Source organism: Ptychodera flava, chromosome 5, assembly GCF_041260155.1.
Source record: "Ptychodera flava strain L36383 chromosome 5, AS_Pfla_20210202, whole genome shotgun sequence".
Classification (NCBI taxonomy): domain Eukaryota; kingdom Metazoa; phylum Hemichordata; class Enteropneusta; family Ptychoderidae; genus Ptychodera; species Ptychodera flava.
This window is the reverse complement of record NC_091932.1, coordinates 30,965,349-30,981,248: the sequence shown is the minus strand read 5'-3', so window position 1 is coordinate 30,981,248 and position 15,900 is coordinate 30,965,349. Positions and strand designations below refer to the sequence as shown.

General features: G+C 36.2%; 1 protein-coding gene across 1 annotated transcript; it reads right to left on the bottom strand.

Annotated features, from left to right (window-relative positions):
* Positions 1-68: 68 nt before the first annotated feature.
* LOC139133500 (guanine nucleotide-exchange factor SEC12-like) lies at positions 69-11,949 on the bottom strand. Its single transcript, XM_070700134.1, has 9 exons — positions 11,813-11,949; positions 10,564-10,780; positions 8,775-8,980; positions 8,224-8,307; positions 6,770-6,891; positions 5,891-6,064; positions 5,471-5,543; positions 3,572-3,731; positions 69-3,068 (listed from the first exon to the last, which is right to left on the bottom strand). Exons 1-9 carry the CDS (start codon positions 11,930-11,932, stop codon positions 2,977-2,979), a joined length of 1,248 nt encoding a protein of 415 aa, XP_070556235.1. The 5' UTR covers positions 11,933-11,949; the 3' UTR covers positions 69-2,976.
* Between the last annotated feature and the right edge of the window lie 3,951 nt (positions 11,950-15,900).

Below are 15,900 nucleotides of genomic sequence, written 5' to 3'. Positions count from 1 at the left end.
ACATTCTCTTGTTTATAAACAAAGTACCATTTTTGCTTCAAACATTCACGCTATAAGCATACAGCACAAGATTATTTTTATTTTTATTCAATAAATAATTCCCAAATAAAAGCCCAGTCTTGTGTACCATTCTGAACAAAATTTCCGACAAATATGTGAACTAGCCTGTCTCCTGATTTTGCTAATACTGCCTACGGTTGAGACTGGGTGTGTCTGGGTGTGTATGTGTGTGACAAGAATGCCCATTTCATGAGGTACAAGAATCAAAAGAACTACAAGAATCAAAAGGGCCACTGAACAGATTTATCTTGCCCGTAAATGTATATATGGTGTGTATGTCTAAAATTGTGAAGTGGCTTTTCTGCAGTTTTAAAAAATGTCCCATCATCAAATTAAGAAAAAACAACACAATGTTTTTAGACTTCACTTGTGTGGACAACTACTCAAATTAGCTAAAAAAAATGAAAAGTATCTGAAATGTATGACCTTTGACCCTGTGGAGGAGAAAAATAAAGACTATAATTCTGTTCTCAATGTGAATTAACCAAGGTAATGTAACAAGCATTAGGAAGAACATTTAAAAGCATAGAGCATGAGAAGACTGAAATATTGGCAAAGACAAATCTGGGATAAATCAAGTATCGATTTAGACAATGTTCTCTTCAAAATATACATGTATATGAAATACAGATGCCATTGACTAGAAACAATGCATTCATGCTGAGGTTGCACTCTAACAAGGATTATATCACTGCCAATAATGTAACAAAATGTGACCATTTCACCAATTTTTTGTAAAACACAAGTTTGAGAGTGCAAGATGATTTTACATCAGTACAAGATAGCTGTACCCTGTACCCAAAATCCAAGAATGTAAAATGTGTTTAGATTGGCATCTCTATCATAATTTGGTGGAAATAAATTGTGGCCTTGTTAATGCGTATGTACACTTACAAGAATCACTGACGTACAAAATATTTATGCATCTTTGTTATGCTAGCCAACCGTGGCAGTAATGTAAGCCTTGTTAAAGCACCACTACTGCCTGGAGGGACAGAAGCAACCATGCGAATACAGTCAAGAAACGTCCAATACATTGGAAGAGATACAAGTACTACATGATTGAAATCTGTGCCATACATTTGTTTTACTCCACACCAGTTTCATCCTGAAAACCAAGTTGAGTATCTGGTGGCCCTAGCTACAAATTATATCAATACAGTCACAAAACAGTTGCCACATAAAAATGTCAGTTAAATCCATTTTGACTTGAAAAATGGAAGCCTACAGATATGTTAGATTATAAATTCATTTTCACCATCAAGGCACAGTGCATGTGCCAAGATGATACATAGATTAAAGATCAAAGATCAAAAAGTGTGGAAAAGATATGGTAATATGTCAAGGCACAGTCCCTCTATCCACTAGAGGGACTGTGGTCAAGGAGACTTCACAGTCTACGGACCAAGGAATTCTAAATTGCATACATACCATTCTTAAGATTGTCTCGTGACTGGACTTTGCGGCAGTGTGAATTGCAAGAATCCGTATGAAAGTGTTCATGTGCAATCACCGCATCTGTTTTGAACTCTGATTTTCGACACAGTGCAGAACAAAAAAACATTATTCAGATAAAGAAATAAATGTTCATCAGTCATCAGGTCTCTATGGTGAAGAGTCCTTTCATAAAATGGCAATCGTTACGGAATTAAAGAGATATTGGAACCATCATCAATTTCTCTAATAATTGCACTTTATAGATTCATATTCTTCCAATCAAAACTGCACACACACAAAATAAAATCAAGCCAATGGTGAATTTTATCTTTCTCAACTGTAGTTTCCTCAATGCACATAAATGATACAGTTATAACCTATAACGGAGGAAAGCAAACTTGACATGATTTACTAGGCGTGGTTGAGTACATTATGGAGTGCAAAGTTTGCATAAGTCCATTATGGGCTTGGAGGGGGTACATTATTGTTATTGTTTTATAGATTTGGCAATGCCAGTGAATTTATAGATGTAGAAAACATCTTGGGCCACAATACTGGATAATCAGATAAATTATCAGCAATAATCTGACAGTATGACATCATAAAGTTCACTTGTATTGACAAAGCTATGATAATACTTGCTATAAAGAGACTGGATTATAAGCCATTTCATTAGTTCCTATGGTATACTTTTAAATACTTTGGTCCAAATTTCTTAATTATGTCCTTTTCACTCATTTCTAGATCTATTGCTTGCAAAAACAAGACATTTGGAATGAAATAAAATTATAGAAACACAAGCTGAAACATAAGCACACGTGTTCTCGTTCTTTCAAATATAACTAAAATCACGGTCCCTCTATCTGTAGAGGGACTGTGCTAAAATGAAGTTGCTAGTAAGCTAAACAAAGCAGATTTAAAATTCTCCCTTTTCTTAGCAAGCATATTACCTGATAAAGTTGTCCCTAAATCATGATTAGGTAAAGTCCTGAAGTTTTGTTGTATTTTTGATAATCTTCAATGAAAATTTATAATTGTTTGTTTTATAATATGGAAGTTCATGTGACAGATTACCTATCTGTTTCTATCATTTCAACCTTTAAATCTTGTGTCAATGATCGTGTCAAATATTACATCCTGCACCACAATTTTCTCATTTTAAAAACTAAAAGTTTCAAGAAAATTTAATAAATAAATATATTTCCACTTTAAGGGCTGATTGTTAGGATAGATTCCTCTCTGTATTGCTGAGAAGAGAGACTGCTGAGAAATGTCGTGGCGTGTATTCCTTTCTTTCAACCGACCATCAAATGACATTGTTCAGTCAGATAGCCTTCTGATGGTGCTGTTTCGTCAGAGAGTCTTCCCATGACATCATGCAGGCTACCAACTTTCAAACAATGTCATCAGCTTCATGTCTTCTCACAGTATCCATTACTTGTTCGTACTGAACAGTAAGTATATCCGTTGTCTCATTTTTTACAAAGGATATCCGAGGTAGTCAGACAGAAAAAATATACCAACTATTATGGCTAGAAAGCCTAATAACATCAGTATTATTGGATATTCACCTGCAAGACAAAATACAAAAATAATAGTCTGTGTTATAGACGAAATGTTAACACTCCCTAAGGCACATTTCAGAAAACAGTCGTACATTCACCAGATATAGTGAAACTGCAGACACCTAACTGATGCAAAATATATGTATTATGCATGCATTACCAAAATGGTAATATCATCCACAGAGAGACAGTGATGCTTTGGCTAAACAGTCTGTTTCATACAGCTAAAGCTGAACTTTACAGTGAGATGAATGATATGTAAAGGATTTGTATTGCGAGTAAAGCAAAAGTTTTTGACACTGCTAAAGCCATAATTTTTGACGACAGCCAATCACTTTGTAGTAGACCATTTTATGACAGAGTATGCCAACAATAAAAACTATCACTTCTTTTCTTTATTCTGACCATCTTACAATGTTTACACTGCTTAAGCACTATTTGACGTCTACCACTTTCTAGTTGACCACTTGTTTTGATAGAGCGCCCCCAACGATAAAAGTATTACTTACTTCTTTTATTTACTCTGACCATCTTACATTGTTTATCTACTGATATACTGATCAGTGCACAGTCTTTTTCACCGAGAATTTTTGAGTTTCTTTCGGTCAGTGGAACAAATGACAAACCAGTCACAAAGATACCATGTACGTCTTTCACCCACTGCAGTTTCTGTAAAATAAACATTACAACAGCAAGGTGTCAGGTCTGTGGTTGGTTAGAACTAGGCACCATAGAGTTTGGTGAATGTAAATAAGTTTTTTTGGCAATCAACTGTTACACTCCGAGATAATCTCGATAACATCCAACGTATGTGTAAGGCTTATTCACATTTAAAGTCAAGTTCTTGATAAATACTGGAGATAACTTCAGTGCTATAGAGTTTGAAATATATTTTACGTAAGCTCGACAGGGAAAACTATAAGTCACACACTATTCAATTGTTTGGTCTTGTAGTTCCTAAAATTCTGATCAGTTAAACTGCCATCAGAGTCAAAACCTGAAACTGTCTTCCAAATCTGAAACTATATTCCAAACTGGAAGCTGAATTCCAAATCTGAAACTGAATTCAAACCTGAAACAGAGAACGTTGAATTCACAATATGTGACAAGTCTAAACCATCTGCTAATTAATTCCAACACTGTGATGGAAATGTATACATTAACTGACCAATGACAACACTGAGAATTTATGAAAAGGTTCTCTATCTGCTGAATATGTAGATTGAAATCAGATGGCGTGATTCATTCATACATCATCACTTTTTACACAAATGCTAGATACACATCTGTAACTGTCATTAAAACATATGTTACTTGATAATCCACTGAAATAATTACACTGCGACAAATCTCTTATAATGCAAATATATTATGGATATTTAAAGATACAGAAAATATCCCCAGGCTGGTTGTTATGACAACAGCCAGACAGTACTGTACTGTTAGAATCACAAGCAAATGGCTCCAATAGCTTGCATTCACTGGAGAGAAATTTATAATCCTCGTGTTGTCTGTTGCAAGCTTAGTCTGTGCACAGTATTTCACAGGTTTTGTCACTTGCCATGAAGTCATATAATAACATCTATTATTGTAAAACATATGGCACAAAACCAGTAACTCACTTCTGGGTTTGTTATCAGCGAAGATAGATCACGTTAAAAATAATGCAGACCTTTGAGTTTTGATACCTGTATTGATGCTTGTTTGGTTTGAGCTTTAGATTTGAAATATTTTTGCAAAGATCATTGTCTGCCTGAATCAAAATGCAGACTGTTGTGAAAGATGGCTGTACTGTAGCATTCTGTAGTAATATATGGAGTTATAGGGCCCATGGAAATCGTAGCCATTTTCATCACAAACTCAACATTTCAATGGCCTTCCTCACACAAAAAACTTCATCAGTTACTCAAGCTGGCATTGACCTAACACCTGTCAAGATGATTTGTGCCGCTGAATGTTTTAAAATTAGGAAATTTAGTTCAACGCTACTGTGGTGGCCTATGGGAAATTAAGTACAGGTCTTGTGCCATATACAGGCATGACAGTTTGTCAAATGGCTAAAAATGGATGAAGATGTACACACAGTTCACTGATATGGTTATGTGACATGCCACACCAATTCCATCCCCATTTCTGAACCCTTCCACCACCATGGTTTGGCCCAAACCCATAGTTATCAATGGTGCATGCGGATCTATTCATGGGTGGTGGGGGTGTACAGTTTAAAATACGAGTCTGCAAAAGTCAACAGAAGCAATTAAGTTTACACTCCAAAGTTTTGGATTGAAAAGACAGATGAACATCTGAATGAATGACCAGGAACAGATACTATTTAACATAGAAGACGTATTTCACCACTGCTATAAACTGCTCTGTGAGGTGTTGACAAGGTGGACAAATCATTTTACCTGTAAACTGAATGCTACATACACTGCCACTGCTCCAGACATTGTTCCTAGACCAAGGTAGTTTCCATCAGCACTGTAAATAGTGTAAACAAACAATGCTTTGTTATGAAAGTTGAGCCAGTTCCACATCAATGATACAGTGCATATCTTCTTCTTCTGAGTACACACATATGAAAGATACTAGACCCAGACACTTACAGCCCTAACTTTTCACCTGATTTGATTTACATCATTCAGTTTTGAGAGTAATCAACTTGTAGCATGTATTTTTAAAATACATGTATTCTTACAGCTATATCTGACCATTTAATAAGTATTTATTTTTGTATATTAATGAGAAAACTCTAAACATTAATTAGTATCAACATCATTCACGACGGAACTATGATGAAATGTTCTCATATAGAACTATCCGCCTACCTGACTGCGAGGGCAGACAAGACATCCGTTCCAGTGGATACCGTTTTCTCTTCTGAGAAGTGTTTGGTGTCCCACTTGGTGATGTAGCACTGTGTGTTGGATTTGCCTTGAACGTGAGGTACATGTATTGTAAACAGTTTTGTATTTTTGACATTATTTTCCACTATGCCGAACCTGTGACACAAAAACAAAACTTGAGTGAGTTTCACTTTCTCACAAAAACCAAGACAGTATGTTACTTGATTTGGTGAATCAGCAGATAATGCTCTTTGCCTTAATTTAATTCTTTTGTTTCTTATCAACACATACAAGCTTAATTCTTCAGCTACGCTTTGTCATTTTACATAAATATATACTTGAACTGAGAGTACAGGTTTAAATTTAGCACTATTATTGTGCGTATTTTATGTTCTTATTGCTACTGCTTGTAGCAGTATATGCATACAGGGTTTACGTTGAACCACTCGCAATGGGGGAACTTGACGTACTGTCACAATTGAGGAGTTGCCAACGTTGTCAGGTGTAACTATTGTCTAGGCTGTAATATCAGTCGATCACAAAGAAATCAACACTGCAAAAGTTGTCAGGAAGGAGGTCACACGTATGGTCAAAACAACACCACTAGATTCGCACAAATAACTTTAAATTTGCAAAATGGTGCTTTCTGGAGAGTTAGCAGGATGTGTGGTGTTGTTTTGACAACAAGTCACCTCCTTCCAGACAATGTTTTAACTTCCGCAGAGTTGATTTCTTTGTTATTGACTGATACCACCGCCAATGACCCAATGATGAATATTCATATTGAAAGATTGCTTGTACAGTACAAATAACAAAGTTCACTCCTTGTCATTTCATTGATATACATCTGTACATACATACCTACAAGATCTAAATCTATAAGCTTTCTCTTCAGTGTTTTGTTTCCAGTATAGTGCATGCGACTGGCTTCCATCTTTGGTATTCCACACAAAGGCTTTACAATCTCTTGAAACAGATACTACCTGTCAATCAATCAAATCAATCAATCAAGTGAGCAGTGCTTTCTTTTTAGATTGGTAAATAGGCTGGCACATTTCTTCCTTAAACAACCAATATTCTGGCACAAACCTTTAGCACAGTAAATATGAGATTTCTAGTATTACATCATACCAGTATATTGATAGCGCAAATACTGTGATCTGATTGGTTGAGATGTGAAAATAACTGTACCATGTTCGAGATATACTAGTAGCATGTTTGGCACAGGTACGACCTCTCAGCAAGAGCAAAAATCTTGTTTTGATGTTCCACGCCAGAATTTCAATATGCTGTTATGATATAATAGCAATAAACCACACCCAGGGATGGTATACCACTCGATTTTGACCAGTTCACTTCATATATGCACTCGCTATCGCTAATGTACATATGTCATGAACAGGTCAAAATCTCGTGATATACAATCGCTGGGTGTGGTTTGTTGCTTAAATATCGCATGTAGTTGACTGGCAGCACCCTTGAAAGAAATCTGAATACAACAACGATCTGTAGCATGTGTGTTGTGATGAGAAACCCACTGGTTCTGATAACTTGACGTGTATTGTCATGGTTTTATGCATTTATCGGTATCAAGTATTCCATAAATTCAGATAAATACTGCCATGTTCATGAATGACAACGCTGAAAAATGAATGAAACTTCTTGCATATTTCAGTCTTTCCACGGCTATACAAATGAATAAGTGGAAAAAAATGTTACGGTTTGAATATTTGACAGTGAGAAACCAGCCTGGCCTTCCTCTTACAAGGATCATAATGATTTATATTTGGACATACTTTGTTCAAAAAACTTGTTACCAAGTGTTGGAACTCCAAGGACCTAATGAAGTAGATGTATTGAGGTAGTAAGCGTCTGGAAAGTAAAAGACTGAAACTTTTGCTCAAACTTTTCTAATGAAACTTTCAACCATACTCTTCCCAAACCAAGAATACAAATCTGGGGTCACCGTGCTAAACTTGGTACCAGAGAAACAAATTACTTGACATTTACCGATATTTGAAATTCAAAATGGCCGCCATGCCATCGCCATCCCTGTGTTAATTCTATGGGGGAAAAATAATATTTTCTATTTTCAAAAAACTAAGATGTGACAATTTTAAGAGCTTTCAAATGAGGGCCTCCCCCCTCCAACAAGCGGTAGATCAGAAAAGAATTGTAAAAATTTGAGAGTCAAAAGATGTGTCCCTGAGGCGCATTCTACCTTAAATAAAGCCATATTACACATGTATAAATTTCATACATGAGATAAAATGTGAATGGACGTAGCATTTGGTAAGTTTACGATATCACTTTACCTTATCTCCACTTGGACTGACATCAAGGTCATCAATCTCTTTACTGTGAGCTTCTATTTCTAATTCTTTGCTCAGGTTTGGGTGCTGTGGAAATCAAACATAAGCCGTCACTAGTATATAGTACTGTGAATATTTACAAAGACACTGAGAATGAACAGGGGCTGTATGTGACAAGATAGTGTATTTGTGATCCTGTTGAGTTTACACATAACTCCTGAGTGGTCACGCAGTACGTGCCACAAAATTGAAAGACTTATATTTTAACTTGAGCTTTCCGTATGGAACCTTGAAGTCATCCTCTTTGAAATCAAGAATAACAAGAAGCAAAAAGTCACTGTTAATGATATATTCCTTGCTTGGTTGATACATTTGGAAACCATTGAAGGAAATCACGATGAAGTGAAATCAGTGAAAGCATATCTGGAAAATGAAGAGAAGATATTGGATACTATATGAAAAACAATAAAAAACGAGACATGAAAAAAGTCTGAACAAAAAATATTGAAACAAAATTTTCAGTAACATTTATTGTTACTTCACTTGACACTTACCTTCCAAAATCTGAGATATCCGTCCACACCCCCAGTAACAAGGAGAGATTTTTCCGGGACAAACCTGACGGCTTTTTGATATTGTTCAGATTCATTAAAATCAGTCTGTGTTGACTTAAGTCTTTCAATGATAAATTGATACAAGTCTTCAGTGTCAATATCATCCTTTGTTTTTTTATCTTCTTTGCCTTTCCGTTTTCTTAGTTCTATCCGACAGAAAAAGAGAAAATCATATATTTTAATAGGGTCAGTGCTGGTTTTCCAAGCACATGAGAGGTTTCAAAGCAGTGCACAGCAAGTGTATGATGGAGGCTTAACCCTTTTCCTGCCAGACAGTATCACTTCCCCATCAGTCAAGTCAGTAAAAAGCAGTATTGAGCCAAAACATGACGTATTATCACCCACTTGGTTTGGTCCGTTAAAGCATCTTCAGTCCAAAAAAATCAAGTTTACAGTATTTATGTTTTCAACAGCTCAGTTTTAAATGTACAGTATTATGTTAAAATACACCATAGGGAGTATGTTGTGTTTCATTAATTTTAACTATCTTGACCTTGTGGTGAAATATGGACTTGGCAGGAAAAGGGTTAAAGAAACCGGAAATGTTGAAACAATGTACAAGAGAGATGGTGGAATGTACCTAGCCTTGGGTACTGATATTAAGATTCATATTTCAACAATACTGTGCCAGTATGCTGCTTGTGTGAACATGTTTACGCCAGAGATGAAATGTTGGCCATCTTGTTTTTTATTAAATCAACAATCTTAATTTTTTTCCCTTATAGTTAACACAGGGATAGCCGATATTTTGAATTGCAAATATCTGTGAATTTTCGATAATTTGTCCCATACCAAAAGTTGCACAATAATCCCTGAATTTTTATGCTTGATTTTGAAAGAGAGTGGTTTACAGATCTCGTAAAGAAAATTAGAGCAAAAGTTTACAGTTTCAAGGCACGTATTACCTTAAAGGGACATAAGCTGTAACTTATGGCAGGTTTTTCATTATTCTGAAACCACAGTGTCTGACCCTAATCCGTTTGTCATGCTGACATTTCAAGCATTCCTTTAATCAACACACTTTGTATGTGTGTAGTGATCACTGTTGATTGTTTACAAATGAATTCTAGTCCGGACTTGAATACAATTTTCAATAATAACAATGTAGATTAAACTCGTATAGGTCGTGTTGATATATGCTAAATACTTGGCATTAAATTACAGTTTAGGGATTCAATGCAGAAAGTGTAGGGAAACGACAAAACGAAAGTTCTGAAAAAATAGCCAAAAGGTACAGCTTATGTAGCTTCAATCAGTACCTCTGACATTTTTGTAAAGCTTTATAAGTCTGCCCTCTAGTGGTTTGTGTTCAAATATTCATTCATTCATTTGTTTATTTATTCAGTTTATTTACACATTTATTTATTTATTTATTATTCATTCATTCATTCATTCATTCATTCATTCATTCATTCATTCATGCATTCATTCATTCATTCATTCATTCATTCATTCATTCATTCATTCATTCATTTCTCACTATTGCAACTTTCAGAACAATTACTTTTCATTGAGCAAACAGCTTTATCACAATGCTTGATAAACCTTTTACAAGCATATATCAATATTCACAGAATGACTACAATAAATGCTTTCATGTTCAGGCTTTGTATGAGGTAGATGCTAATAAAATAATTCAAGCTTTAGTATTCAAGGTCTTCTATTACTAAACTGCGATTTACATAAAATTATTTATGTGATAAGCATTTTGGATATTCCATTGTCTTACCTTGTTCATCACTTGTTTCATCACTCTCTTTTTCTTTCTTCACGCGGTAAAGTTGACAGAACTCATCCTTTCCCGTTGCTAAGAGACAGCTGTTTTCTCCATCAGCGGTGATGGCGCTGTTCATGATGGCGCTCCTGTCTGTTGACATATCTGTGTCATATCTGTATGCGCTCACAGCTGACACCGATTTTTTTGTTCCAAACAACTCAAACACTTCCTGAATGTCAACAGAATATTTGAAAAAAATACAGTCTGTTACATTTTGAAATGATTAATTTTTAAGTTAATAGATTTGTACTAACCAGACATACATAGGCTTTGTGGCCCTTTAAACTGCCTTGGATATCATGTTCTATTTCGGGCAAATTAAAAATGAATAATTGAATTATTTCATAAAAATGATCAGAGAATGAACAGTGCAATTATCCTTGTAAAAAAGAAGGCAACACAAAATGCATAAATAGGTATAAGGCTGTGGATGGTTGTAAAATGCAACAAAAATGGATTCTCCAATTTTTGTAATCCATGGATTGTACTGGGATGCACAGTTAGAATGGTTTTGCTGTGTGTTTAATGTATTTGTTTGCGTCCTTCCAACATAATAATCGTACCGTCAGTGCAGGCGTTTGTTTGCATTGCGAGGTCAGAACTCACATTTCAAATGAATCATATTGTCTGTAGAGGGAATTTTATTATACATATTGAATGATGCATGCAACATGGGTCAATCGATCGTGGCGGTCATTTTAATAAAGAATTTCACTGTGGTTAAAAAAAAAAAAAGATGTGGACATGTTTCCATAATACTGGCACAATGTTACATACGGAGTAGTAATAGAATTACAGTCAAATCCGTCTTTTATGATACTAATAACATCAGGTTGCTGCAGTGCAGGCCAACGAATTTACATTACATAACTTTCATTCGTTTAGTGAATATTTCTGCACACATGCTAATGAAATTTTAAGAGTTATAGGGGTAAAACATGCAAAGGTAGGCCAAACTTTATAGACACGGCTGGCTGCGGGGCAATTTACATGTAAAGACATACGGGACCGTAGCCAACCGATCAGCAGTATAACTGTATATTGCCAATAATTGGCATTGCAATGTAACATATCGTAACATGTATATAGGTCTGTGCCAGGATGCACTTCTCTCACCAGCCGGCCGCGAGTCGTCGGACTTATCCTGGTCTCAAATTCTGATATTTGCCACTGGATGACACCATGAAACAAATGTACTCACAATTGCGTTCGGCACTCCACTTCTGACGGGACCCCCTCCGCCGGCGACAAGAAAATTAACATCGTCGAGCATACAGACTGTGTACGGAGGAAAGTCTGTATTGCACAGCGTGGACGCCATTTTGTATTCGTATCCCCTAGCTTCACGTAAATATACAACGGATGCGATCAGATAACAATGCGCTTTTATTGACCCAAACCAAACCCCCTTAACACATTGTCAGTTATATTCGTTGTAATTTGTTGATTGGCAGGCCATGAGAGTTATATTTTGCAACAGTCCCTCCATCGCTTTGCGGACGTTCTCACAAACATTAATACTCTTATGGTCATAGCACAGGGAACTTTGAAATCTTGCTTTGTTGCGATTCGCTATTACAATTGCAGAACGTTTAATTGGTTGAGGTTTTGTTTCAGTCATCTGTATTTATCGTTGCGGTACATATCAAGAAACATGAACACTGATGAACATCATACTAAGTGGTGTAAGTAGCGGGCCGGTATCGACGTAAGTGCTGAACATGACACCTTCGTTTAACCCAAAATGCACATGATTCTGTTTTCATTTGTTCCTTACCGAGCGCTTGGTATGGGAAGAATAAAAACAGCACCGTCAGTAGGCCTACCATCTTTCGTCAACAACTTCAAGTTACATGTAACTTCTAAAAATTATTTGATAGGACAGGCAACAAAGTTTTAACCAAAAAGTGACAAAATTGTAAACAAGAACAAAGTGTGGGACAGGAATATTAAAGTACAATAATAAAAAAAACTGAGTCAGATAACAGGAAGAAACAACACCGAATGAACGAAGTGTTCAGGAGCTATAGGAGAGATACCAAACTCCAAAGTTTTGTTGTAGATTTGTCTGATTTATATAGGCCTAACTCCATTATGGTGTTTGTGAGAGGTAAGTACGTAACTAATAAATGAAGATAATGACGTATGGCTTGGTGTTGCCATGGGATTGTTGGCATAGGGATAAATCTAAACTCAGTTTTGCCTATTAAAAGGTAGAATGCGCCTCAGGGGTAAATGTAGGCTACGGATTGTAAAAAAATTACATATTCTTTTGGCCTTCCATTTGTTGGGTGCTGGTTTTGAACCTTACGGAGTAAGCTTAAATAAAGTTTATATCGACTAAGTTTTGTGAAAATCGAAACATTTATTTTCCAAAGAGATAACACAGGAATGGCGTCCGTTTTGAACTTCAACTTTCGGTAAATGTGTGGTAATTTGTTCTCTAAAACCAAGAAGTTGTGACCCCCGATTTTCATTCTTGATTCCATAGGAAAAAATTTTAGTTTTTCATTTACTTTAGAGGAATCATAGTAACGCAAGGGCTATGAGCTGCTGATAATATTTTCATTACTCAAAACACGGACGGACAGCTTTTGGCCCATGCAAACACAACGCACTACGTAAAACGTGCAATTTTAAGATTGAAAACTGATTATAATCCAAACTAAAATATTTGAGCACCAAGAGCAAAAATAACAGCAATAAGATTAGAATCATACACATTCAGGCCGTGACGTTAAGTTCAACACTACACATTTTATATGACTTTGCATATAGAATGAGAAACTGTATTTTACTAAGAGAACCAAAATACCAGTGGGAAATGTGCATCAAAAGTTACATCTAAAGTAACGGAGAGTTCAAGTGAAGAAGATTAGAGCTGCACGGGTGAGGCTGAAGCATCATCATTTCCTGTCAAACCAAAATCTGTAAGTTCTGCAAATCGCTGTTTGGCATATACATAAGCGTAAACTCAGTTACCGTCCGAGAAAAGAACTGATATACGAATAAATGATGGACTTGTCGAAAAACTCCTGGGACAGCCATTTTTCGCAAATGTTTTTAAGAAAGAAATAAAAACGAGCAATTTTATCTTAAAATCTGGTTCGTTAAATACATCTTAAAGATTTTCTAATGTAGTACCCCACATCGTGTGTATGTGAAAGTTTCAAGGTTATGCAAACATCGGACATTTCCTTGTGTTCTGTAGGCCTATACGTGCAATTATACAGATAGACCGCGCCTCGAAATCGACCGGCGGTTAAACTTTTGTTCAAAAGAAAGTTTAATCATTCCCTTAACTCCAAGAGGAAAATCAATATTCTATATTCATAAAAATAAGCCGGTAAAAACTTTAGCCAGCCTACTCCATGCGTGAGCTTCAAAATGAGCCCCAACGAGTGTTTGACCAAAAGAGGATTGTAAAAGTTGGAGAGTGCGAATATCTGTCCCTGGGGCGCATTCTACCTTCAAGTGAATAAGCCAATACTTCTCTAACATTCGGTGTAGTTGTCCATCTGAAAGTAGACAGGGAATCAGATGTACTATGTCACTATTTGTGACTTTCCAATACGTCGTAATGCGAGAATCACGCACATTCTCGCCCGCTGAGGACAATTGAACAATCGATCAGTGACGCGGTGTTGCGGGAATTCGAAAATCGAATCTGATGAAGATAGCTTCTCCAGTTGTTGTACCTACAATACCTGCGTGATCCAAAGGCTCCGATTTCCCGAAATATCTTTTCCGTGAATCGCTGTTCCACTTCGCCGTTTTCACTTCAAATCAAAGAACTAGTATTAATTTATTTCCTCAGGTAAGTTTTAACTTTATTTTTCATTTTTATCAGTCTTTTTTTACGTTCAAAAATTGGGGATGGAGAGCCTGGGCCGATGTTCCAAACCGGCGTGTTCCGTACCAGTGCGGTGCCGACGAAGACAATTTTTAAAGCCGCTAATTCATGTCGGTGAATGATAATAATGATTTAAAATAGCAATGCGAAAGATAAAAAGTATAATGTCTATACCAATTTAATATTATTTATTAAATCAAAAGTGTTAATTTCAAAAAACGGAGAGAAGCAGGGCAGCCTGAGTCCTTCGCAACGGAGCACAGGACAACAATGTTCTCTCTCTCTCTCTCTCTCTCTCTCTCTCTCTCTCTCTCTCTCTCTCTCTCTCTCTCTCTCTCTCTCTCTCTCTCTCTCTCTCTCTCTCGTACAATATTTTTATTTTCCTTCTTATTTCCAAACGCAGTCATGTCTGTCTATAATCGTGGTGGCGTCGGCCGTTTCGTGCGACGCCGTCAAGGCAAGGTTGAGGAGGACAAGGGTCAGAATACTCAGTCCGATACCATAGTTTCTTCTGTTGAACCATCACCACGCTCCATCAGAAGTAAGCATCTTTAAGTAATATCGTTTAACTGCATGCGTACGTTTATTTGTTGCGTGCATACAGTGAAAAAGACTCGCTTGTGATGTTTGGATGAGCTTTTGAATGTGTCCGCAACAGGTGGTGTTACGAAGACAGCTCATCGGAAAGTTCATGATTTCGTTCGCTCATCATTTTTAACGTCATTTTTGCTTTAATCTCTTTCTTTAGAAACTTGTGTTTCACTTTTCTCTCTTCAGTCTTTACTGTTCATTTTCAGGACTTAATTACGCGACCAAGTTTGATGCTAGGGCAACTTTCTCAACTATTGAAAATGCGCGACCCACTGACGTCACACAATTTCACTCATTTATATTCGCATTGTTTTTTTTTCAGGTGATATTTTGCCTTCTATGGCTATCGCCGATGATGAGATTGCCGCTGATCCAGCCCAGATTCACCAACCAAGCCGCCCGACCAACATCCGTCCTCGGCAGTCTCCTGTGATGAAGCGGGCTGATCCGGCTAAACTTCTCGATGTTACATCTCCCGAAGGATTGGAAACCATGAATCTTGATGATCATGTGGACATCTCTAAAACGAGGAAGGCTAAAGGTATTTAGAGCGTGTTGTCTTGCAATGTTCAGATTCTGTAAGTCTGTAAGTCCATGAATAATGCATGCATACATACATACATGCATATATTATATATATATATATATATATATATATATATATATATATATATATATATATATATATATAAATCTGTGTGTGCTATTACATATATAAATACATATATTAATTTATTTTATATGCATATAATAGTATATGCAAATATATATAGATATAATATATCAAATACATGTGATAGTACACACACAATACATGTATATACATACATATAGTGTGTACTATT